Source organism: Rattus norvegicus, chromosome 16, assembly GCF_036323735.1.
Source record: "Rattus norvegicus strain BN/NHsdMcwi chromosome 16, GRCr8, whole genome shotgun sequence".
Classification (NCBI taxonomy): Eukaryota; Metazoa; Chordata; class Mammalia; order Rodentia; family Muridae; genus Rattus; species Rattus norvegicus.
The window spans coordinates 45,206,664-45,229,802 of NC_086034.1; the positions used below are offsets into that span (position 1 = coordinate 45,206,664).

Sequence of the window (23,139 nt, forward strand, 5' to 3'; positions counted from 1 at the left end):
TTGGACTTAGAAATAATATGTGCATTGGGCAAGCTAATAAGTGGTAGATTCATAGAATCAAGTGACATCTTTCCACTTGGAGTGATATTCCTAATAAGTCTATGATTCATTTTCTATAAACCTTTCTCTGAGTCTACTTTCACAAAAGGAGGAATGACTGTGCTCAACATATTACTCTCAAAAGAATTATGGTGTGTTTGTAATACTAGAGAACTATCCCACATAGTATTATACAAGAATATTATCTACGAGTACATCCATGTCCAGCTTGAAGTAATTTAGTTTTTACACTTACCAGTTCACAGAGTGGGGTTTTCTAGTTTTATATCCACCCCATTAAACTGCTGCTCTTTTTAGACCTTTAAAAATTTCCCATGAATCACCCTTTCAAGCTCATACTATTTTCCTCACTTGTTTCTTTTCCTTCCTTCATTACTGGCTCTGCTCTGTCTCCTCTTAGCTTATTGTTTTCCAGAGTCCTATTTCCAGTATTAGACAGACTCTTAATACTCCTTCCTCTTGATTCTTCTACTTGTCCTCCCTTTGAAACCCTTCCCATCTGACACACGGTATGGGAACAATGGGCAATGGAGATCTCACAATTGTTTTAGATTAGAAAGCTCTGCTAGGGAAAATTATCTCAGACATTCTGAAAGGATGATTTCAAAACGAAAGACGGAATTGGAAGCAGCAGAAGTCTGGTAAAATGTGGATGAAAGGCAGTGAGAGTTGCTCGTCAGAAAAGTAGGCTAGGAAGAAAGAAATGCAGACAAATGTGGGCTAGGACCCAATTATTAGCTCTTGCTAGCTCTAAGAGATTTAGAGATTTAAGATTTTTTCCCCATGGTGAAAGTTATTCTTAAGTGAAATGGACACTTCTCTCTATCTCTTCTATAGTGCCCTGATACACTTGTACCAAGTGTGGAAGTCATAACATTCTGATTTCTGTTATTATAGGTCCAAACATTTGTTAAGTCTGCCATTCATCCCATTATATATAGCTGCATTTCACAACTCTTTTGTTATTAATGTGGATTTGCTAGCTGCAAGTTCAGGTATATTAAAAATATCTATCTTCCTCCTTATCAGGAGCCTTTATTATCTTCTACCTGAAACCTAGGGTTAATATTTTATTCTTTCAGTCAAATATTCTAAAAAAGCAGGTCATGTCATTATGAGATAAATGTACAAAATTCTAGAATCAGAAATTGGTCATATGTTTCTTAGTTTGAGATCATTGACCATAACATATATAAAAGTTACCTTTAAAACAATGGACTATAGTAACCTCTGTCACAGTAAAGGTGCCTTCAATGAACACTCATGGCTGTTGAAAATGAGGACGAGAGAGGGGAAGTTGTAGTTGAAGATGTCTAGGACACCAGACCTATATCTACAAAGTGTTGCCTGCAGACATGGGGTGAAGCACAAAGAGGCAGAAGCAGTTTTAGTTTATTTCCCCTCTGCTCTCAGGCCACTACTGTGATCTGTTTGGATAACTTGATGGACAGCATCTAGAGTGGTTTCAAATGTGTATTGAAATGCATTACCTATCTGGACTAAACAACTTTTTCACTTTGTCTAAATACAACATTGGAGGGGTTATGAAATTTTTTCAATATAGACTCTTTTAATGAAATTTCACTAAAGCAAGGAAAGTTATCAAATACATATTACCAGATATATTATAGAGATTCATAAAAAGAAGGCATTGGGATGTGCTAGAGTCATCTGAATAATTTTCATACAATACTTAGGATATTAGTCAGACCTTAAGGTACTGTAAGTTATGGAGTAGCAATGACCTTGCTTTAGTAAGAATAGCACAGAAACCAATGAAAAGAGAAGGGGTTTCCCTGGGCATATATGCAGAAGACTGGAAATAAGTCTGCTGAGTAGATGGAAGTTATAAGTTAAGGTCAGCAAGACACCCAGTAGTACAATGAAAGCTTAATGGATAATGGATCATGACTATGAAACCAAGGGCTGGAGTTCTAATCACAGGTTATAAGATCCAAGAAACATAGAAATACTTCAGGAACCCTGTTATAAGAAAACTGTGGAGGAACACAAACATAGAACAAGACAATCTAAACATAAGGGGCCATGAATCAGAAGAAGAGAAGGTGCAAGGTCTTTTAATTGTTTGCTAATTGTAGTACTTCTGTTTGTTCACTACCAGTCCATCTGTCTGTACATTCATTACTTTTCTTACTGCAGTAATAAAATACTTAGTAAAAGCAACTTAAGAAAAGAACAACTTAGTTTGACTCATAGTTCAAAAATACAGTCTATCATGTTGAGGACAACAGGAATACAGAAGCTTAAGGAAGCAGGTCACATTGCTTCCAAACTTCCAAAGCAGAAAGATAAGTATGCTGGTGTTTAGAAGGCTTTTTCCATTTTAGTCCAGTCTATTTATCCAGCATGTGTGAATGGTGCTGCTAACACTTGGGATGGAGTTCCTACCTCAGTTAACCCAACTTTGAAAATCCCTTGTAGTTGTTCCTGTAGATTTATTTCCTAACTGATTCTAGATCCTTTCAAGTTGACTGTAGGATGATGTCACAGGTGAGGCAGGTACAGGATAGAAGGAGGCCTGTCATTGAAGGAGAAGGAAGGATGGGCGAGAGAGAAGTTTGAAGGAAGAGGAGGAGACTAGAACAGAAAGGAGGAGACAGAAGAGAGGAGAGGGTGAGAAGCCATGGCAGGTGATGTTAAGATTCTGCTCTGTGTATTTACAGGTTATTATTAATGTTCCTAAGGGATGGACGGTACCGGGCTTTGTATGTTTAAGTGGGCAATTATATCTTATCAATTGGGTCAAAGGTTATTGTGTTATATGTTCTTTTATGTGACGATTAGAGTGTAGGAAAGTGCGGCTGGGATGTGTTTCCGCCAAGATATCTAGCAGATATCTTGGGGCACTGAGGTGCCAGACCTAGCAGGGTAAAAGACACCGTTACTCTTTATTATTGTTATATTTTTACGACAAGAGTTGACAGTTGGTATTGACTATACAATACCCTCTCTATCTTTCTTTCTGTCTGTGACCCACTTATTTTTTTTTCCTGAAATACTTTCAACAATGATGGAAGCCATTAATTCAATTAGAATATTTATCCACCCAAGTGAATGCAGGTATATTGCTTCACAGATAATTTCCATCCAAAATATTTAATGTAGAGTATTTAATATTCTGTTTATGTGGGTTTCATACTTTGAGTTTTGGTAGAGCTGAGACATGAAGCACATTTTTACCGTATAACTTGTTGATACAGATTTTAATTCTTTTTGTTCCTTTTTGGCGGTTTCAAATCTTGGCCAACCAAATAGTGAGGCCTTTGCAACTCCTTATGTAGGTGAGAAAGCAGGCAAAGTTAGTTGTCAACCAATCCTTCTGGATGTTGCTTTCAAGTCCTGGGCACTTTGAAAGATCAATGCCACAGCAGAAGGAAGAGACAAGTGTCTGCCCAGTGTCTGAGAACATGATGCCCTAGAAGGATAGGTTGCACAGGGACTGACAGAGACAGGACTCTACTGATGGAGTTGTCTGTACTGTTAGAAGCTTTGAGAGGCACAGAAGAAACAGCATTAAATACCAGGAAATAAAGCAAATCTGGGACCAAAATACCTTTGGGGAATATAGGTGGACTGGTGATGGTGGTGGCTGTTCCCTCATGTTCAGCTCTGGAAGGTTTTTTTCAAGCACATGGAATTTTGAGGACTATGAAATGTTAGACCCTCAATAGATGAAGAAGAAATTTCCCACTGAAGAGTTAGAGTGGATCTTGGAATATAGCAAAATTTATTTTTAAGTAAAGAGGATTCCTTAGTACATCAGAGTTGTGGGCTCTGACTTAACACAAGAGCAATATAAAATGTATTTTCTCATCACCTGCTTGTAAATGATTACGTAGTGACAGCCACCACAAAGTAAAGTAAAACCGGAAAGTAATCCTCTAAGGGGTAGCATAAATTAGTCTAACATCATTGGCCCCATGGCAAATATATCTTCATATTATTCAAAACTACACTTTAAGATAATTCAAGTTTATTTTAAAACTGAAAGTATGTTATGTTGACATTATGAAAACAACAAAATCTCTCCTGAGGGCTATGTCTGTCACATCCATTTCTTTATGTGTTATCTTTCACTTGTGGACTTTTCACACAATCATAACCATACTTGAGGATGAACTGATTTCTTTCTCAGAACCTCAGTGTAGCAAATGGCATGAAGAGAAAGAGAACTGAGAAGAGACATCTATTCATTAAGCAGATTGACAGAAAGCAAGGGAAAGAGTAAAGGAAGCTCTGACTGTGTTGTGTTATATTGTAAGTGCTACTGAGACAGTAAGAGCATACTGTGGTCAGTTTATGTGCCCCCTCAATCCAGGTGCTTTCTTGTTCAAGAACACCTTTGATTATTCGAATTAACTGGATTTTAAGAGATCAGACCTATTCCAGCCAAATAATCGAACCTAATGCTTGTTTGTATTGTTTTATTGGTCTTTCCTTGGTTTGAACATGAGATGACCATTGTATGATTAAGGCCTGATTGTAGTCTCCCTTTTGCCTACTTTGTAGTGATGACATTCAGCCTTTTCAACCATCATTGCATTACCATAAAATACAAGTTACAAATGCTGAGTATGTACACCTCACAGAGTTGATGTGAGGATCAAAAGAAGCTAACTTAGGAAACACTCCAAAAATGTTTATTCAGAATACAAATGCAAACTATCATATAGAACCAAATTGTAGACCTTAAATTTAATTGCATTTATTCTTCCTTGCTCATTGTGTCTTAGTAGCCCAAATGAATTTAAGAGAAAATTGAGGGACCAGAGAGATTATGCACTGGCTAAGGGCATGTATTGCCTTCCAGAAGACCTAAATTTGGTTACCTGCACTTATGTCAGGCAGCCCACAACAACCTGTAACTCTAGCTCCAAGAGATCCAATGACCTCTTGTCTCTGTGGGCCCCTGAACTCTAGTACATATAGCCACACAGAGACAGACAGAAAGACAGTCAGACAGAAAGATACACACACACACACACACACACACACACACACACACACACACACACAATTAAGGAAATAGAATAATGAGATGGTTGATACATAAAATACCATACCATATATGCATGCCACTTGGCTTGCAGAACATAGGACATGTAGGACAACTAATACTGTAATTCACTCTGTAATACTTTTTCGGAGAGGAAACGTTTTAAATTCTGTTGCATCATGCTTTCGCTACTCACTTTGAGAGTTATTGAGATGCCAGAAAGACAAAGTTGATAGGTTTCTCACATAATTATCCTATTATTTTTGTGATTTACACAGGAAGCATATTCCCCTTACAGAAAGTATCAGGGTGATTCTCTTCAGCAAACAAAGGGATCATATCTTCACCTCTGTTTAGAATCATGCTTTTCCTCTGTTGTTGTGTCTTGTGAACAAGGCTGATACTAGGATGCCATTTCTTTAACGAAAATTGTTTTATTTGAAAAGAGAAGAAAATTAATTGTACTTCTTATCTCCAGATTACCTGATGGAGTCACGAAATATTTATTGCCTCTAGCGGAATCAAATGGTTTAGTGTTCTTTTGACTTTCATTACAAAAACTCAACTTGGGTTCAATATCAATACATGGTATTTTAGGTTGAAATGAAACAAAAAAGGACAAGTGTCCTTGGTGTGCAGTGTGCTTAAAAATGAAGAGGTACACTTATTTGACAATTGCAACATCACAATGAGCTTGGGGGTGATTTATCTGAATATAAAGAGAAACAATTTCTACAAACTAGACTATACCAGTGTGTGCCATCCTGAGACACTCTCTTTGAGGCAAGCTAGATTTTATTTAAATAGCTAAAAAATCCACAAAATGTAACATTTTACATTTACAAGTTTTAGAAGCTATATTTTTGTGCTTCCTAAATATTCAGGTAATATTTAATTAATTCTTGAATCTCTGATGGGGATGAAGACTAGTTATAGTCACATAATCAAACTTAAGCTGTTTAGTATTAAGAAAGATGATCTAGATGTGAAAGAATTTTTTCAGATGTTAATACAAGTTAAAATCAAAATAGAATTCAGTTATAGAATTATAAACTCTTTAAGTTAGGATAGATGTTAGAGTAATATACATAAATTGACAAAATTGATGGGCTGGATTTTATTAGTGTATATCATACCTTATAGTTCACATAACTGTTATAACTATGTTCATTGTATATCGGATAAAAAAAGGCCCTTTGAATGGATAAAGAGGGGGATGTTGTAGATTTGGTCTAATGCTTGTATTATGTTAATTGTGTCCCCAAAAGTGCACAAAAATCCATAGTAAGGTGCTGAGGGTCCCTGGCTCCAGTTGGTTTTGATTCGTAAATAAAGCCATTACCAGTGGCCAATGGCAGAGCAGGAAGGCAGAAGTGGGAGTTTAAGATTCCGGGGCAAGGAATTGAGGGAGGAGCAAGAAGATAGAGCCGGGAAAGGAATGAAATCTGGACTAGGCCTGAGAGGTGCAGAAGAGAAAGCAGAACAGTCATGTAAGAGTCGGGGACCATGGACTATAGGTTTTAGTAAATGATGAGTTGGGTTTATCACTGCCTGGAGGTTTGGAAGTGACTAGACCATTGAGCTGTTCAAGCCATGTTAAAATATAAGGCTGTGTGTGTGTGTGTATGTGTGTGTGTGTGTGTGTGTGTGTGTATCTGTCTGTCTCTCTCTCTCTGTCTCTCTGTCTCTGTCTCTCTCTCTCTTTCCCTCTCTCTCTCTCTCTCTCTCTCTCTCTCTCTCTCTCTGTGTGTGTGTGTGTGTGTCTTTAATTTAGGAACCCAAAACACTGGGACAGGTAACAAGGAAAGTGTACCGCAGTCTCCAGGTAGATTTGTGTAGAGATTAATTGTCTACAACAATAAGGGAGCTACAGAGTGGAGCTTAGCTGAGCTCTGAGACACCAGCCCAGCTGACCCTTCAAACCAGCACAAGCTCTTTCAATATCTGGATCCAATGGCATAACAGACCTCAGGGAGACCTAGCCATGGCCACCCAATACTCTTGATTGAGGAAGTCATAAAGCAAATAAGGCTGAGATCTTTTTTTTTTTTGGAGCTGGGGACCGAACCCAGGGCCTTGCGCTTGTTAGGCAAGCGCTCTACCACTGAGCTAAATCCCCAACCCCAAGGTTGAGATCTTTTAAGTTTAGGGTTCATTTTCATACAGTACTTTTAATGAGAACAGTGACCCAAATTTTCTTTAGATGAATACTGATAAGGCTAACGTATGATTCCCAAATAATCAAAGTTCTGTGACTTTAATCATTCATAACATTTGAGCTAACTAGAGCACAATTCTAACATCATGAATTCTCTTCCCAAGTATAAATATTTATTACCTGAAATTGTTATAAAGTTAAAAGGAGAATATACATAAGGAGTTCATTTCAAATCAGCCCAGGTGGAGATTGTCATTGTTCCAGATCTAAATAACTATTTTAGCACTAATATCTAATGACTATAGCATAATAACAAAGGTCATACATTGCTTTATTTTTAAAAAAAATCAAGTTTTCAAGTAAATGCTTCAGGTATTTTTCATTTTCCATAATAATATTTATTGTTACATTGATGGATCGATTAGAAAGAAAATAAAAATTCTTGTCAAAGTACATAAAAGCATGTGCCTATTTAGAGGTTCAGTTTTTTTCTCATTCTTATTGTGATATTACTCCACATGATGTATTGTGAGTTTTACAGGTGATATGTATTCATAATAAAAATTTCCTTCAATAGTATTAGAGGCAATTGTGGATGCTCAGCACTGTGTACAAGACATTCATCACTCTGGATTTATGATGAGACTACTAGGAGCAGCTTCCACACAGTCAATCATATTTATATGTTTGGAGAGGAACACAGTGAAAGGAGATCAGGAATTGACCCTGGTGCTTTCATGTTGGGCTACTGTGGTAAATATCACTAATGCCAGAACATTTTAACATCAATCCTATCAAGTTTCAACTGCTAAGGTATCTTAAAAGCTACCCTCGTACATTTTATTTCAGACAGTTTTCTTCAGGTTGTAAATGAGCTGTTGCTAGAAAGTATGGTCCTTGATGTGGCATTGAAGTGTGCTTTTAAATCATTGATATTTACTAAGGCTTCTTTTTGAGACATAAAAGTACATGCTTCAGAATGGATTTCTGAGGAACTATATGCACATTTACCTGGATTGCTTTTTCTGAGTGAGGAGGAAGATTGAGAGCCCCTTGAATATGATTCAGTCATCTGAAAAGCTACTCAAGAAAGGAAGTTGTCCCTCTCTGATCAGAAAGCTATTTACCCTTTTCTGGAGCCACAGATTGCATAGGACCAAGATCAGATACCCTGAAATCTCATGGTCCTCACGTTACCTCTAGCTCATATTCCCATTGTAATAAACAGTTCCTCATGCACAGCAAACTGACCTATCTCCCAATCCCTACTTTCCATTTTTTTTAGTAGATTGCATAGTATATGAGTGCAGAACTTGTATATTTGTGCCAAATGTACTTTATATAATTTGTATTTTGATAAAGCCCAGAAACAAGGCAACAAGAAATCTTAAAAACTATTTTCAAATTCAAGACCAGCATGTTCTACAGAGTGAGGACAGCCCCAGCTACACAGAGAAACCCTGTCTCAAAAAAGAAACCAATAAAAACAAGAATAAAAAAACTAATGGATATATTGGTCTGGTACACATCATCTATATATATCATCTTTTGTATTAATAAATATACAAGAAATAATGAAGAATATTTCACTTTTTAAAATTTTTGTTTTTCAATGTATATGTTTAAGTGTTTTGCCTGTATGTTATATTATGTGTGCTTAGTGCCATAGAGGCCACAAAAGGATATTGGATGTGGAACTGGAGTTACAGATAGTTCTGAATCACCATTTGATACTGGAATTAGAAACTAGAACCTCCATAAGTGACGTATGTCTCTCCAAACCACCGAGCCATCTTTCCAGCTCTATGAGTCTCACTTTTACTAAGAAAATATAAACTTTACAAGGACAATTTCAGAAAGTCAACAACTTCTATTTGATGATTGCATTGGGTTCTTCTATTTGATGATTGCATTGGGTTCTTCTATTTGATGATTGCATTGGGTTCTATAAAAGTTGAGTCACATGGAGTGTTAAATTACTTAGATCAAATATTGTTTGAGATTTATTTGCCTATTTCGATATCTTTTTTCTATTTAAAAACATGTGTTCATGTGTTTGTGTGAGCACATATGCACATTTGTGTGGATGTACCTGTTGAGGCCAGAGACAGCATCAGATTCTTTGGAGCAGGAGTTCTAGGTGCTTGTGTGCCTCATGATATAGGTGCTGGTACCCAAACCTTTCCCCAGGATTGTATTGCAAGTACTATTAACTGCTGAGTCACGTCTGCAGCCTATAGTCTGTCCTTGTGAACCACCACACAATTCGCATCAAAATTTCTGTGGAGATTCAATGCATGGGTCACTGTATCTGCTGCTCCACAATATGCATTTTAAAAAAATATTTCCAAAGAGACTGTACTTCCATTTGCCTTCCTCCCTTGTCTATTTCTAATCTGGCTCAGGTCACACTTGGATTTTTGGCAAGAAAACTGAGGAAATGCCAAGTACTATCAGTACAGGACTTGACTCTGGGAAGGAACCCTGCATTTAAAAGTTTGAGGTGTCATTCATCTCCCAGGAGATAACTTTTTGTATCTCTGCTTCTCTAATGTTCTCTTTTTTTAAAATTTATTTTATTTTATTTTTTTACTTGAGTATTTCTTCTTTACATTTCGAGTGTTATTCCCTTTCCCGGTTTACAGGCCAACATCCCCCTAATCCCTCCCCCTCCCCTTGTGTATGGGTGTTCCCCTCCCCATCCTCCCCCGATTGCCGCCCTACCCCCAACAATCATGTTCAGTCTTAGCAGGACCCAGGGCTTCCCCTTACACTGGTGCTCTTACTAGGATATTCATTGCTACCTATGGGGTCAGAGTCCAGGGTCAGTCCATGTTTAGTCTTTAGGTAGTGGCTTAGTCCCTGGAAGCTCTGGTTGCTTGGCATTGTTGTTCATATGGGGTCTCAAGCCCCTTCAAGCTCTTCCAGTTCTTTCTCTGATTCCTTCAACTGGGGTCCTGTTCTCAGTTCAGTGGTTTGCTGCTGGCATTCGCCTCTGTATTTGTTGTATTCTTGCTGTGTCTCTCAGGAGAGATCTACATGTGGTTCCTGTCTGCCTGCACTTCTTTGCTTCATCCGTCTTGTCTAATTGGATGGCTGTATATGCATGGGCCACATGTGGGGCAGGCTCTGAATGGGTGTTCCTTCAGTCTCTGTTTTAATCTTTGCCTCTCTCTTCCCTGCCAAGGGTATTCTTGTTCCCCTTTTAAAGAAGGAGTGAAGCATTCACATTTTGATCATCCGTTTTGAGTTTCATTTGTTCTAGGCATCTAGGGTAATTCAAGCATTTGGGCTAATAGCCACTTATCAATGAGGGCATATCATGTGTGTTTCTCTGTGATTGGGTTACCTCACTCAGGATGATATTTTCCAGTTCCAACAATTTGCCTACGAATTTCATAAAGTCATTGTTTTTGATAGCTGAGTAATATTCCATTGTGTAGATGTACCACATTTTCTGAATCCATTCCTCTGTTGAAGGGCATCTGGGTTCTTTCCAGCTTCTGGCTATTATAAATAAGCCTGCGATGAACATAGTGGAGCACGTGTCTTTTTTATATGTTGGGGCATCTTGTGGGTATATGCCCAAGAGAGGTATAGCTGGATCCTCAGGCAGTTCAATGTCCAATTTTCTGAGGAACCTACAGACTGATTTCCAGAATGGTTGTACCAGTCTGCAATCCCACCAACAATGGAGGAGTGTTCCTCTTTCTCCACATCCTCGCCAGCATTTGCTGTCCCCTGATTTTTTTGATCTTAGTCATTCACTGGTGTGAGGTGAAATCTCATGGTTGTTTTGATTTGCATTTCCCTTATGACTAAAGATGTTGAACATCTAATGTTCTCTTAATTGATCTTGCAAATCAAACTTGGTTATTTAAGTATGCCAAGGTGTGAAGGACATAGAAGTGTGTATTTCTCGGCAATGCCTATGACACCCATAGAAACCCTTTTTGTTGCAACTCTTAATTTTTCTGCAAGTGTTCTTTCTTTTTTCTTTTAATCCATATTATGTCCTCTCATTTCTTTTTCTAAAATTAAAGGAAGTCTGGCTGTCTTTTTCTCTTTTCCTGTTTCCAATCATTTGACATGGTCTCCTTTTTTCTCTTTTCACTAAGCCTAGAGCAATAAAATTACTATGTAGCCTCAGTATGGCCACTAAATGTTTTGTTGATTGCTCATTAGGCTGAGGAGATTGGGTGGCGAATGGGAAGACATCTTGAGAATGATTAGAGTTGCTTTCTTATTCTGGCAATGCTCAATTACTAAGTTGGAGGAAATTGAGAACCAAAGGAGCTGATTCATCTCTATTTAATTGTTATAGACCAAATAAATACCAAGAGGAAGGCAAGGCAGGAACTCTTACTGAGAATGTGGCATTTACACTGAAATGATGGTCATCAGCACAAGGATACTTAGCATCAAGCATTATTTAAATTTACAAGACTTCTTCTGCCAAGTAAAGGGATAAAAAATAACTAGCATACTGCTTAAAATTTTTATTTTTGACTGCATTTGTTAACAAGTAGTCTTCCGTCTTCCTGGTATAGTTGTGATCCCTGTGAGACTTCTGAGATAATGACTTTTGTTTCCCTTGTGGCAAAATTAAGAGGGCACAACCTCCAGCAACAGAACTTTTGAAGTAGTTTTATTTTCCCATTATACTGCAACACCCTACAAAGACATGGTGATGTAATTTTCAAGACAGAGAACTCAACCCTAACTTCTAGCTGCCACTTTCTATCTGTTTATATAGAATCTTCAAATCTTTCTAATTCCACCTGTTTAAGTAGTTCCTTGGCCAATTCTCAAAGTTCGAGGGATGTGCCATTCCTCAAAAACAAGGATAACTATCATTACCTAATGCATTTATGAAAATTTCAAACAGTACCTTAAAGAAGAATATCATTTTAAGTATCTTAACTTGCTTAATATGTTAATAAAACCTATATAGAAGATTCAGAGTTGGACACACAAAAATCGTGAATGATTATTAAACAAAAATAAAATTTAAGAAAACAAAACTTAACTTTGTAAGTTAGCCAGGAATCTCAGGTAGTTGTGTTTAATTAAAAGGCAGTAGCTGGGTACACTAAAGACATTTGAATACCTGGAATACAAGATCCAATATTTACCAGACATTATCTTAGCATTGCTTTACTACCCTTTCTCCTACAGCTATGAAGACCTTAGATTCACAAGACAAGAGTTACTGTCTGAAAAACTGAAACCAGAAATACACAAAAAAGACTTACCAAGCTACGCAGAACACCTTCCAGAAAAACTCTCAAACACAGAACGAAGTCCAGTCAAACACCCTTCTTCATCAATTGACATCTTTTCTAAAAACAAAAGTTGGCATTTGCATGGTAATCTTTCAGTAAATTTGGCAGGAAAAAAATAAGACCTATCCAGTTAAAATATTTCAAAAGAATTCTACTTGTCTTTTTAGAAAAGTTCTTGGAGAATTACCAGTGACAAGAAATACCTTTCACACCTTCCCTCAAACACTGTCACATTTGCCAGATGACATTTTCTTCTTCTTCACATAACTTACCTGACACAGGAGCATATCAGCAATAGACTACAGGAAAGATAATTGGAATCAGGAAAGTTAATCCACCTTTCTGCTTCAACTGTCAGAGGGGAGAAAAATGAAGTCACAGCAAATACTTTTAAAAGCACAACAGTAGAATGTCAATTTCCTGAGTCAGCAACCCAAACAAGAACGTGGCGAATCTATTCACAAAGCTGTAAGAACCTGCCATATCTGTTATTCAGCAGCGTAAAGTTCTCTCAGAGCTAACTGGAATGGAAGTTCTCAGATTTCCATTAAAATATCAGAAGCTGATTGTCCTCAAAATATAAGCAAAGAGAATACAGAAGAGATAAAGTAAAAAAAAAACTAGCATTTTTCAAGCAGTTTTAGGAAAGTCATTCTTGGTGCGAGTAAAGACAGATTTCCATGTAACAATTGGAAAAGAGAGGATTACTTACTCACAAAGCTAATCAGAAAGCAAATGGACCCAGGTAACTCAACCCAATCATAATGATGTTAATAATAACCTCATTTTACTTGTACTTTAAATCAGTGACTCTATCATATTAGGAAAACAGCTATGCTGACTCTGGGCAGATTATCCTGGTTCACAATGATGTTAATAATAACCTCATTTTACTTGTACTTTAAGTCAGTGACTCTATCATATTAGGAAAACAGCCATGCTGACTATGGGCCGATTATCCTAGTTGGAAGAGGAAAAAAAGGAAATCTAATGTGATAAGTGCCTTGGTTCTGCCTATGAAATATCAGTAAGTAGTCTTTGGAAAACATCTTAACTTACAAAGGATAATTCCCACAGAGGCAAGCCTCCCTTGCCCTCCCTTTCTCCTTCTCATCTCCCTTACATTCTCCCTTCCCTTTTCTTGTTGACTTTATCTCCCCTGACCCTTCATCTCTTTGTCCATCGCTGTCTTATTAGGTTGTATCTGTCTAAGGAATACTGAAGCATGGACTGAAGTGCTCTGAGAAAGCCACGTCTTACTGAATGACTAGAACTTCTTTATTATAGAAATGTGGACTGTTGTAGGCTGATAATTAAAATTACCTGGGCTTTTGTTAGTCTCCTTAGTAGTCATTTCCTACCAACTAGTATCACACTATCTTTGTGACTATTTTGTCAGTGAACTGTAACGTACTGTGTAGCCGAACCCGTGGTATCACAAAGCCCAAAGTCAAGAGGCTATGTCATCATTTAAACCCTACCAAGACTTCCCTATTATTCTGACCATTCCCCACCATGTCACTCAATTGTCCCTATCCGTGTGCTTCCCCAATGCATTATTTATGAGTTTCTTTTTTTCCCAGTGACTATGAAAATTCATGTAACCTCTTCCAGAGTAGAACCTGTCATATCCAGAATAAGTCAAATCCACATTCTTCTGCCACTGTCATCTTAATTTATTTTAGAATAAACTATCTTTTATTCTCTCTGCAGCAAACATTTTATATTAAATTAACACAATTACCTAGTATATTGTCATACTAGTCCAAAAGAAGCACAATCATCTTTCATGGGAGGAAAAATTACTACATAACTACTGGATTGGAGGCTTTTTTCTTTTATAGAGAAATTTCTTCCTGAAAGGTATTAGGTGGAAGATCTCCAGTAATACGGTAAAAGTGACTAATGCCCTGCTGCTAGGCAGTAGGAATGGCCCTTAATTTTGGCTTAATTACATTATGCAACTCTGTATACAAGCTAATGAAGGGGGAGAATAGAATTAAAGTTGATTCATAAATGTTGATAAATAAACATAAAAGTAAATAAAAAGAATGTTAAATTTCCCCTTTTACTTTCTACTTTTGTACTAAAATGTTATTTAATCAGAGGGAAATTCTAGACAGAGACTTCTATATGGATATGTAAAATTTCTCATTTCATAGGCTGAGGCCTGCCAACTTTCAAGGTGACATCCTACTACCAAGCTTATGGAAAAGAGACAAGGCATGAATTGTTGCTTAATTCACAGCTTGTCACATCTTGCCACTGAACCATTTACTTAGTTATATGTCCATTTTGTCATTAACAACTGAATTTTTACCATGCAAAGTATATGCCTACCACAGATTGTGTTCGGGGATTGTTTCATTATTGTCTGTGGTAGCTTAAATAAGTATGGCCTTCACAGACTCGTGTATGAATGCTTGGCCCCATACACAGTGGCACTATTAGGAGGTATGGCATTTTTGAAGAAAATGTGTCACTATGGTATGGGCTATGAGGTCTCCTATGCTCAGTGTGGTACACAGCTCCTTTCTGCTGTTCACAGGTCAAGATGTAGAACTCTCAGCTCCATCTCCAGCACCATATCTACCTTCACTCTGCCAAGCTTCCCATCATGGAGATAATGGACTAAAATGGTCATGGTGTCTCTTCACAGCAATGCAACCCAAACTAATACATGGTCTATCTTCCCCCATTGACTACCAACTAAAAAAGTCATAGCATCTTTAATTGTCTTGATTTAGCAAAGTTACCTGATACAGTGCAGGGGCTATAGTAGAGGTTCATCATCTGAAATAACATTTTGCTATTGAATGCATTAAACTAGAGAAAAAAATCACGAAGTTCAGAGATAAATTTCTTCAGTTGCTAGCTTCATCTAGAATCTTCACCATAAGAATCCACTACCATACTGAATGTGCTCTTACATATTCCATTTGCTAAGTTAGAATTGTCTTTCGACTTTATTTATTGCTATGTGTCTCTTGTATAATAACCTAAAACTGTGTCTTAAAACAGAAGCTGACAATTTCTGGAAAACTTATACACAAATGTAGCGGGTCTTTATTGCAGCTACTTCATTCTGCCTTTGTCAAACTAAAGCAGCCATCCGCATATACATAAAGCAAGCAGTTGATGTTCTAAGCCAGTTGATCAATTGATACTAAACTATGGATTTCTGATAATTCTCTTGTGAAATAAATATTGCTCTTTTTTCTTTTTATATTATCAAGCATTTTATTTTGAAGGATGTATTCCTAACTTGAAGCCTTTATAAAATCAGGGGCAGGGTGCTAGATTGACCCATGGTTCAATGTATGCTAGCTATAATATTTGGATTTACTTTATTTGGAAGTGTACTAATTAAGGCAGAGTATATCAGTGTGAGTCTCCCATTCTTCTTGACTTTGACCTAGGTCACTTGCTAGCATTTGGCTTTGGGTGCACTTAGCCGGAGGCTCTAAGACACCTTTATCCATGTTGCTGACACCTTAGTGAGAATGACTACAGAGCTGAAGTCAGATGAGGTTGTGACTCCAATTGCTGAACTGGCTTTCAGAGCCACTTAAGGTTACCTGTATAAATTTTGACAAAGGGTAAGGTATTTTTCACATGTAAGGTGAGTCTGGTTTTGAGAGGAGAGAGTGACGCTCCTCAGCGCTAACCAAGGATAATAGTTCAGTGGTGGAAGTTTCTCAGTTACTTCCTGAGCAAATGTTTATGCTAATACACACTGTCAGGTTCTGTAAAAGTGTTCACTTTTCATCTCGTCATTCCCTTCTTTCTTCTTCATCCTTCAATTGCCTTTTCTTTTCAGTTCAAAACAAGCCTGCAGAGCGAATGCTGAAGCATAATCCTGTATTAATTTATGGGCCGTGGTGTGGCTTACTACAAATGAAATGCTCTGGTCCCCGGAAATCCTAATCACTTTCACAGCCAGCAGGTGCCAGAGCTAAAGCATTTCCAGTGAAGTGAACAAGAACATTAAATAAAACCAGTGTTGGAGACTGGATGCATTAAGTCAGGAAGAGGAACATATCATACTAGTGATCAAAGCTTGGCACAGGGAGGCAACTCTATTTGGCTTTAAGTCAGTGGGAAAGGCAGTAGCTTCAAATCCATGGTCAGTTCAATTCAATTTGTGAGACTTACCCAGTTATTTCAGTATTGCATACCAAGCAGAGAGGTCCTGAGCTGGCTTATGAAAAACCTCCAGGTAAGAGAGATGTGTGAAAATTGTCCCCCATGAAAGGTCTTTCAACTCTCCTGGACCATTGAAGCAGTGTTCCTAAAAAAAAAAAAAAAAGAAAAGAAAAGAAATTCTCAAAGGATGAGGAAGGGACCAGATGGCTTTCGTCTTAGCACCCTGTGAAACTGTCTCATGAAGCAGTGGCAAACTAATCCCCCATATTAATGACTACCCAGGACTTGTCTGAATGCAAGTAGGTTTGGGGGAATTTACATTCACACATATGCACTGGAATTACAGTATCTCAATGAACAAATAACTGAAAATGGCCTAAGAAAACAGAGATAAAATACTTTAAATATGTTCAAGATCCAAAATATGATGGCCTGATGTATCATTTAGAGGTAACCTGATTCATTTGGTTCTCGTGATCAAATATGTCAATCTAAAAACAATTCTTAAGTCTGGCAAAGTTTTACATATAGCCTAAACACCAAAGGCCTGTAGCATCTACTGAAATGGGGAAGGAAAAAGAAGGCTAAGTCAAAAACAAAGATGGTTTTTAAAAAAGTTGCCTACTGTGAGAGGTTTATAATACCTAGTGCGAACATTTTGGGAGAGAATAGATTTTTTTTATTTTATTATTATTATTTTTGCACATCAGTTTATTAAGATGGAAGACTGCTAATTACACAGAAGAGAAGCTACTTGCCAAAATCAACGAAATTCTGACTCCCAGTGACAAGGCTGAGGCACATTTACTTCAAGCTTTTGAGGAGTTTGTGGGCCACACAGTGGTCCCGTGCATGCACGAGGTCAAAGAGCTCCTCTGTACAATTCTCTTCTGTCTGTGACCTGGAAGACACATGCTTTCACACAACACTAGTTGTTCCCGGGCCTTTACACACTTCTCCAACTGCTCACAGTGCTCTTTCACTGTTGTTAGGAGGTCCACTAATTCTTCCTCTTCTTCTTCCTTTTTGGGGTCTCCAGCTCCAGTGAGCATCCTATATTTGTCCTTTAGTCCCAGGGTGGGAGCTTGTTTGGAATTCAACACCAAGAGCAACCAAGAATAGATCTTAGTAATATTCAACTCATAGTAATATTGGAATCACCTTGCCTTCTCTGGCCTCATTGTAATATTGCTTAGAATATTGCTGAAGCTTCACTTTTGAGTGCTCCATTGATTTGGAAATTTAGTGTTGCTTCAACATGATTTTTATAAGCCCGAGAATGGCTAAATATAAGATCAGTAAAGTGTAAGTTTTAGACCCAAGGAAATGAACATTGCCAATAGCACCAATTCTAAGCTTCATGAAAGTTTTAAAATGTCTTCTAATAACAATGGAGAAACAGTGATGTTGGCCAGTGTGTCTACCTGAGGATGTATATGATAAAGTCTAAAGAAATATTCATGTTGTGCTATCAATATTGAGAAAGGACTGAAAATTTATTCATGAGTATAGGATAAAAACAGAAGGAAGAAGGCAAAAGGAAATTTTAAATGAGGACAAAGCAAACTCAGAGCATGAATTTTCTGATTTCAACAATGATCTTGGGACAAGGGTCCGTGCGACAACTGTGTGAATGTTTATTCTTTCATATTAAAAGATAAAATTGTTTAGACTTGCAGGATGACAGAAAAAAACCCTCAGGTGTCTCATGGGTTGATCCCTTCTGATATTCTCTGTTTTGGAAGAATGGCTACAAGAGTATTCTATTAGCAGAGATTGTCAAGCTCCTTTTTCTTTCAAGCTGTTTCATCATCCTAACACAACTAACTTAAGTTTTGTAAAATAAATTTCTTCTAAAACATGGCTTCTCATGGAAACTCCACCTTGCTTTGACCATTCAAGTTCAGATAGTGATTACTGGCTGAGAAAAGGGGTTGTTTTTATCAGCATTTGGACACCTTATCCTTGGAAACGTTTTGCATTGTAAGTTTTTATAGGAAACACTGTCTAGAGTTTTGACAGTGTTCTCTGCTGATAATCCTGAACCAATTAAGGAGGGCCCATGAGGGACCTTGCTCATAAAAGATTTGAAAAAAAGTCACAGTCTAGTGAATTCAAAATGAAAAATGTAATGATAGGTGAGCCATGTTGGAATAATAACATTCCATCAGAGAAGAGCACATCATCTCAAAATACAATGGGGCAACATTTAAAAAGATATTGTCAGAGATTCTTTTCTCCCACAAGAATGCTTTAGGGTTACTTTGCAATACTTAGTAGGTAATTGAGTCAATAATTGCCCTGTCACTCCAAAGACGCTCAAATCAAATCTTGCCTTCAACCAATAGAATCATTTTGATAATTAAACAAACAAAACAATACACACACATACACACACACACACACACATACACACACACACAGAGAGAGAGAGAGAGAGAGAGAGAGAGAGAGAGAGAGAGAGAGAGAGAGAAAGAGAGAAGGGGGGAGGGAGAGAGATATGTGGGCCAGTGTCTTAGTTGGGTTTTGTTTTTTTTTTTGCCATGAAGAGACACCATGACCAAGGCAACTCCTATAAAGGAAAACATTTCATTGGGACTGGCTTACAGTTTCGAGGTTTAGGCTGTTATCATCATGGTGGGAAACATGGCGATGCACACATCTCCAGACATGGTGCTGGAGAAGGAACTGAGAGTTCTACAGGCAGCAGAAAGTGAATTGGCTTGAGCTTGGGAGAACTCAAAGCCCATCACTTAGTGACATATGTCCTGCAACAAACCCATATCCCCTAATAGTGCCACTCCCTATATGTCCGTGAGGGTCATTTTCTCTCAAACAACAACATCCAGTAAGATGGTATTCTACTTGTTGCCCTGCCTGGGAACCTCAGTTCCTTCCTTGGAACTCATAGTGTGGAAGAATCAACTCCCACAATGGTTCTAGGACTTACACACACACACACACACACACACACACACACACACACACACACACACACATACATGCACTCATGCACTCATGTGTACACATGTCCTTACATGCAATACATACATAAATAAATAAGTAAATTCTGGATTAGTTCTATGTATTGCTACTCAATAAATATTAATTTAAAAATCTAAAATTACTTTTGTTAAGATTTAGTACTTTGTGAATTTTTTTCTTAAGTGAGGGGCACCAGAAATAGGAAGTAAATCTGTAGCAGGGTTTGAAATCCATGAAATTATAGACCATTGTTCTCATAGAAGAGAGCAAGTAAAGAATAGCAACAACATCTTTTCAGTCATACTGTAGTTCAGACACTGTATGGGGTGATTTATTATTTATAAGTACTGTATATTTTATAAAGCATGTATTAAGATTCCTAATATGACAGATATGAAAACCAGGGAAATGTAATTTTTCCAATGATTCCTAAACAGCATAGTAACAGAAAACATATTCCAGATTATGTTCATAAAATTCCAGTACTGTGTTCTTTCGAATTCACAAGCTGACTTACCAGGAAAAGAAATTGGAATCACCTAGGTCAGTGCTACTCAAGTTCTTGAGTACTTAGGAGTTATCTGGGGAACTTGGGAAAATGCAGGTTCTGATCCAGGTCGGGTAGGGTCACTTTCTGGGTGACACTGGTATGTGAGTTTCGGGACTTCAAAGACATACAATTGTAGCTTGAGACTCTGGGTCTTCTTTTCAATAAACTTAGCATCTCTATCTTCCATTTGGAATCTCCACTTTCATCCACTATGAGCCCTGCATTCTAACTTCCAATCACTGCTCTGTATATTGTAATTCAAGTATTCAATCTGAACGTCAAATGCACAAATGAGTAAGGAAATGAAACCATTACAGTTCCAGCACAGCAGGGCATCACAAACTCAAGTAACCAGGGCCAGACACAGAATGGAAAGGTATAAAGCAGACTTGACAGGGTGCTGATAAATGTAGCTTGTCTGTATCCCAAGAGGGCAGTTTATACACAACTCCCGAGAATCCCTACCATAGGAAGTGTAGTTGCAGTGATCTTTCTTGTTTTCAAAGAAGTTAGAAATATGGTTTTTTAAGTCAGTCTTTTCAAAAGGTTGTATTTAAGAAAAGTTTTCATCACAACAAAACTGGATAGAATAAACAAGGAGTTCCCATATACCTATCTAGCTCTGATCTTAGCCTTCTCAACCACAATGGAACATGGGCTATAATCTCACATTAAAATGGTCTATTTGCTACAATTTAGGCACCTTGTTGTACCCAAAGCCCATAGTTTATATTAGGATTCACTCTTGGTGTTTGTCCTTTAGGTTTTGACAAATGAATAATGAGAAATGGCCAATGCTTACCATTGAATCAGTGTCTCTACAGGAAAATTCTTCAGTATTGTGATAGCCTACCCCCTTCCATTACCTCTGGGAACTACTGATCTTCTAATTGTCTCCATCTTTGTTCTTAAGCTATCATACAATTGAAATCATACACTATGCACACACTATGCAATCTGTTCATTGTTTTCTTTTACTTGGTCACATCTATTTAAGATTCATGTATTCCTATGTCTTTTTTACAGTTGAATAGCATTACATGCCATAAGCAGCATAGTTTCTTTCTCTACTCATCCAATAAAGAATATCTTAGCTCTTTCCAAGTTGGGAAATTATTCATAAAATATCCATGTTTAAAAAGAAACGTGTATATATGTCAAACGTGTGGGAAAGAATGCAGCTGCTAGGTCACGTTGTAACCATGTTTAGTTTTACAGTGGAAAGCCGTGTTTAGTTTAGGAAGGCCCCTCAAAGTTGTTTTGCATTCTTCCTAACAAAGAATGAGTTCTTTCTTGCTCTGCAACCTCAGGAGTATTTGATATTCTTGATGAATAGCAGTGCCTCATTGTTGCTTTAGTTCAAATTCCCTTGCTGCTGTGTAATGTGAAACATCTTTCTATGGGCTACCTTGTCACTTGCTGTCTTTGTTAGGGTTTTATTCCTGTGAAGAGACACCATGACCAGGGCAACTCTTATCAAAAAACAAAACAAAACAAAACAAAAATGAAGAAACACATTTAATTGGGACTGGCTTACAGTTACAAAGGTTTAGTTTGTTATCCTCCTGATGGGGTGTATGACAGCACGCAGGCAGACTTAGGGCTGAAGATGAGCTGGGAATTCGGCAGGCAGCAGAAGGAGATTGTGTACCACACTGGACAGAGCTTGAGTTTATATGAAACCTCAAAGCCCACCTCCTCAGTGACATATTCCTCCAACAACGTCACACCTACTCCAAAAGGTCGCATCTCCTAATAGTACAACATCCTCTGATCCAAGCATTCAAACCCATGAGTATATGGAAGCCATCCCTATTCAAACCACCATACCTGTAGGTTTTAATTAGTAACCAATTTAAAAACTTTATTGTTCTTTGCTTTAAGATTTTTTCGTGTACTGAAAAAAAGTTCATTATAAGAAATGCAAAATTTCTACTTTCCTGCTAGTATCTTTCATAGACAATTATTTCATGGGTCTTGCTCTCAGTTTTACATACAAAATTAATTGCCAAGCCCAAATTCCTCTAGATTTTCTACATGTTCTGTTCTTTATAGTTTTTAAATTTACATTTAAACATGTGATAAATTTTTAGTGACTTTTGTGATATTTTGTGATGCTTGGAAGTTCTCTGTCTTGGTTTTGTTTCCTGGAAAAATATATATACACATATATCAGTATTATTTGATAAGGGGGCAATGATTGGTTGTTTTATTAAGTAGATCTGTTTCTATTCGTGTAAACAGTTTCAGTGACCCACTTGTCTATTTTCACTAGTGCTACATTATGCTGCTTACTCTGGCTTTAAGTCCCGTTTTCTTTGTTTTTCTTAGCATTTACTTACTCGTTTTAAGTCCTTTACTTTTCAGTAAAAATTATAGAATTAACTTCTTAATATGTATTCTAGAAATTTGAATAGGATTGTTTTGAATCTGCAGATTAAGTTTAGAGAAGATATACTGTTGACATAATTGGGACTTCCTATGATCACAGATAATCTACCACTTATTTATGTCTACTTTTCTCCTCCATGAGTTTTGCAATTTTCCTCATACTTAACTTGTTTGTATTTCTGTTACATTTGTGCCTAATTATATCATTGTTCTGAATGCCATTCTGAGCATTTGTGATTAGTAGTGATTTTTCACTGGCAACTTGACTTGATTGGGAAGTGCCTAAGAGATTGGCAAATTACATCTGTGGATCAGGAAGTGCCTTAAAGATTGGCAAAGCACATCTGTGAATGTGTCTGTGGTCAAAAGCATTTCAGAGAGTTTGTGCGTAAGTGTGGCCATAACTTTCAGGAACACACTCCTAAATCAACACACCTTCATGGTTGTAGGCTCTTGTGTTCCTAATCTACAACTTCACAGCACAAGCAGAGTATACCCCAAAGTGTTTTTTCCTGTTGACCAACTGAACCTTGTGAACACGTGTTAC

The 23,139-nt window shown here is 37.4% G+C and overlaps 1 protein-coding gene and 1 pseudogene across 2 annotated transcripts in view; both read right to left on the reverse strand.

Moving 5' to 3' along the window:
- The window catches only part of Aga (aspartylglucosaminidase), a 58,323-nt gene that overhangs the window by 15,449 nt on the left and 19,735 nt on the right, over window positions 1-23,139 (reverse strand). Inside the window, exons 9-10 of one of the 2 annotated variants that reach the window (XR_010058288.1) lie at window positions 16,676-16,811; window positions 12,491-12,577 (exon numbers count right to left, since the gene is read on the reverse strand). Coding sequence is in view for 1 of the 2 variants with exons in the window: in XM_063275263.1 (XP_063131333.1) it covers window positions 16,723-16,811 (89 nt within the window). In the remaining variant the exon portion in view is untranslated. Of the gene's footprint in view, window positions 1-12,490; window positions 12,578-14,194; window positions 16,812-23,139 lie in introns of those variants that run through there. The other variant, XM_063275263.1, reaches the window with a different exon arrangement.
- Window positions 16,823-17,817, reverse strand: LOC134482375 (cytochrome b-c1 complex subunit 6, mitochondrial-like; annotated as a pseudogene).